General features: G+C 50.2%; 2 protein-coding genes across 2 annotated transcripts in view; one reads left to right on the top strand and one right to left on the bottom strand.

Annotated features, from left to right (window-relative positions):
- The window catches only part of GUITHDRAFT_122228 (hypothetical protein), a gene marked incomplete at both ends in the record, with an annotated part of 4,681 nt that extends 4,149 nt beyond the window's left edge, over nt 1–532 (bottom strand). Inside the window, 2 exons of the mRNA XM_005818508.1 lie at nt 281–417; nt 469–532. Of these exons, the coding sequence (XP_005818565.1) occupies nt 281–417; nt 469–532 (201 nt within the window). The remainder of the gene's footprint in view (nt 1–280; nt 418–468) is intronic.
- Nucleotides 533–1,894: 1,362 nt separating this feature from the next.
- GUITHDRAFT_122227 (hypothetical protein) lies at nt 1,895–2,406 on the top strand (the record flags this gene model as incomplete). Its single annotated transcript, XM_005818507.1, has 2 exons — nt 1,895–2,314; nt 2,365–2,406. 2 exons carry the CDS (start codon nt 1,895–1,897, stop codon nt 2,404–2,406), a joined length of 462 nt encoding a protein of 153 aa, XP_005818564.1.
- Nucleotides 2,407–2,644: the final 238 nt, after the last annotated feature.

Genomic DNA, 2,644 nt, shown 5'->3' with positions numbered 1-2,644 from the left:
GAGGCGAGACAAAAGGATTGTCGAGCTTTAACCATTTCGGAGTGCCTCATGCTGAAAAGCTTCTCACCGACGGCTATCCCCTGTTAGTATGGGTGGGAGTGTGGGAGGGAGGGAGGGTTACCTGTGAGACGGTCTTTGAGTGAGGGAGTTTGACTGTTTCAGATGCGCAGTTATAGCAGAAGCTGCGGGAGCACTGGGAGCAGAGGATGGGAGGACAGAGACGACTGAACTCAGACGAGCAACTCGCACACGCCTCCATAACTCGACCCAGCGCCCTCACGTTGTCGCTGCCTTCGCCTCCTCCAGCTGCAGACAAGACATGCTTTGCAAGGTTCGAAGCTCCACCAACCTTGATTGCAGAGCGAGCGAGTTCGGCAGCAGAGGGAGGAGGAGGGAAGGAAGGGCTGCTTCTCGTGTCTGGCTCACGGCATGTCAGCTAGTCGGACGCTCATGTATGCTTGTGCTCACCTACGCCCTTGTGCTCATCGATCAGCGCCTGTCGCTGGTCGTCGTGGTCGTCAGGATCCAACATCGCCATGCCGCTGCAGACAGTGACCGTCGGCCGTGGGAGGAGGGAGGCAGCTCAGCAGCGAAGGCTCCAGACTGATCGCGTGTACATCTGAAAACATGTGAATGGTATGCCTCAGCTTTCTCTTTGTCCTCTCGCAAGTTTTGTTCTCCTCCTGTCTCTCAGTTTGACCTCTAGTTCTGTATCAGGCAAATATCCTCAAAGATGAAGCAATCGCACCTTTAACTAGCTGTTTCTCCTTCCCTTTCCAATTCACTCGATTCGTTATCAATACGATCTCAATACTCTTCAAATCCTCCCCACTATCATAACTTCTCTTTCCCAATTGTTGTGTACTCCTTACGCTTTCTTGCGACAATCCTCCACCTCCAATCTCTTCTCTATCAGCATACTACTTCTCTTCTCTCAGCATACTACTTCTCTTCTCTATCAGCATACTACTTCTCTTCTCTATCAGCATACTACTTCTCTTCTATCAGCATACTACTTCTCTTCTATCAGCATACTACTTCTCTTCTCTCAGCATACTACTTCTCTTCTCTATCAGCATACTACTTCTCTTGTATCAGCATACTACTTCTCTTGTATCAGCATACTACTTCTCTTCTATCAGCATACTACTTCTCTTCTATCAGCATACTACTTCTCTTCTCTATCAGCATACTACTTCTCTTCTATCAGCATACTACTTCTCTTCTCTATCAGCATACTACTTCTCTTCTATCAGCATACTACTTCTCTTCTATCAGCATACTACTTCTCTTCTCTATCAGCATACTACTTCTCTTCTATCATCATACTACTTCTCTTCTATCAGCATACTACTTCTCTTCTATCAGCATACTACTTCTCCTCTATCAGCATACTACTTCTCTTGTATCAGCATACTACTTCTCTTGTATCAGCATACTACTTCTCTTGTATCAGCATACTACTTCTCTTCTATCATCATACTACTTCTCTTCTATCAGCATACTACTTCTCTTCTTCTCCCGCGCCCCTTCCCCTGCATTTCCTGCCACGTTGAGGAACCAATGGACCCTCATCCCCACTCATCCCTCGAATGAATTTCATCGCCCTCATTCCGTCAAGATCCGCCCACCGAAGGCGGCCATGAAAGAGAAGAGGAGGGGAGAAGAGAAGAGGAGGGGGAGGAGATGAAAGTTGAATGAGGAGACGCGAAGGACCATGGCAGAATCATCGAAGAGCTTCAATCATCCTCACCATCTCCCTCTCCTCCTCTCCCGTCAAATGTTTCCATGCGCCTCAAAACTGACGATGACTTGCCTGCTCCTCTGTGTCTTAGACTCCTGTACTCCTAGTAGTGCCTCATGCTCGGCCGCATGCTCTCTTGTGCTGGGCGTCATGTCTCATGGTACTTGTCTGAGAGTCCGCGGAGGCGGCAGATTATCTCTCGGGGAGAAGCGGTGGCGACGGAAGCAAGCACGGGAGCAGTTTGCGAGGAAGGAAGGATATGTGATGAAGCCGCCGGTCAGGAAGAATAAGAGGGAAGAGAAATATTTCAGCTCGCTGAAGAGCATCTCCTCGGCAGCCTCAAACATCGCCGAGAAGATTCCTGTGCTCGAGCAAAAGGTCAAGAAGCACGACGACTTGAACACGGCAGGGAATAAGATGAGAGAGACTGCGAGCATGCGGTTGAAGTCGCTAGAGGAGATGGAGGCTCAGGCACGAGAGCTCTTGAAGAAAGTCCAGCAGGAGAAGGGAGCAGCGATGCGACAGCGGCATGGAAGCAAGAAGAACCGCAAGAAGCTTCAGAGGAAGCAGGTAGCTTTATCAACTCCTTGTTGCTTCCCTCTCCCTCTGATCGCTTGCAGGCGAGAATCGATCATCCCACCAACTGGCGCTCCCTCATGTAGCACTGATGAAGCAGCTGCTGCTGCAGCATCATCGTGGTGTGGTTTAGTCATACAGTCTTTCTCTGCTCGCCTGCCTGAGCTCCTTCACTGGTTCCCTTGTGTCGCTACACACGCATTTCACCACACTCAAATCCATGCAGCCCTAGCAGCCTACGAGCACATCCTTGCAAGAGCTTCCCGCCTCTCCCCTCCCCTCCCCTCCTCTCCCCTCCTCTCCTCTCCTCTCCTCTCCTCTCCT

This window comes from Guillardia theta (assembly GCF_000315625.1).
Source record: "Guillardia theta CCMP2712 unplaced genomic scaffold GUITHscaffold_298, whole genome shotgun sequence".
NCBI lineage: Eukaryota > Cryptophyceae > Pyrenomonadales > Geminigeraceae > Guillardia > Guillardia theta.
Note: the sequence above shows the minus strand (reverse complement) of the source record. Positions and strands in the feature narration are given on the sequence as shown.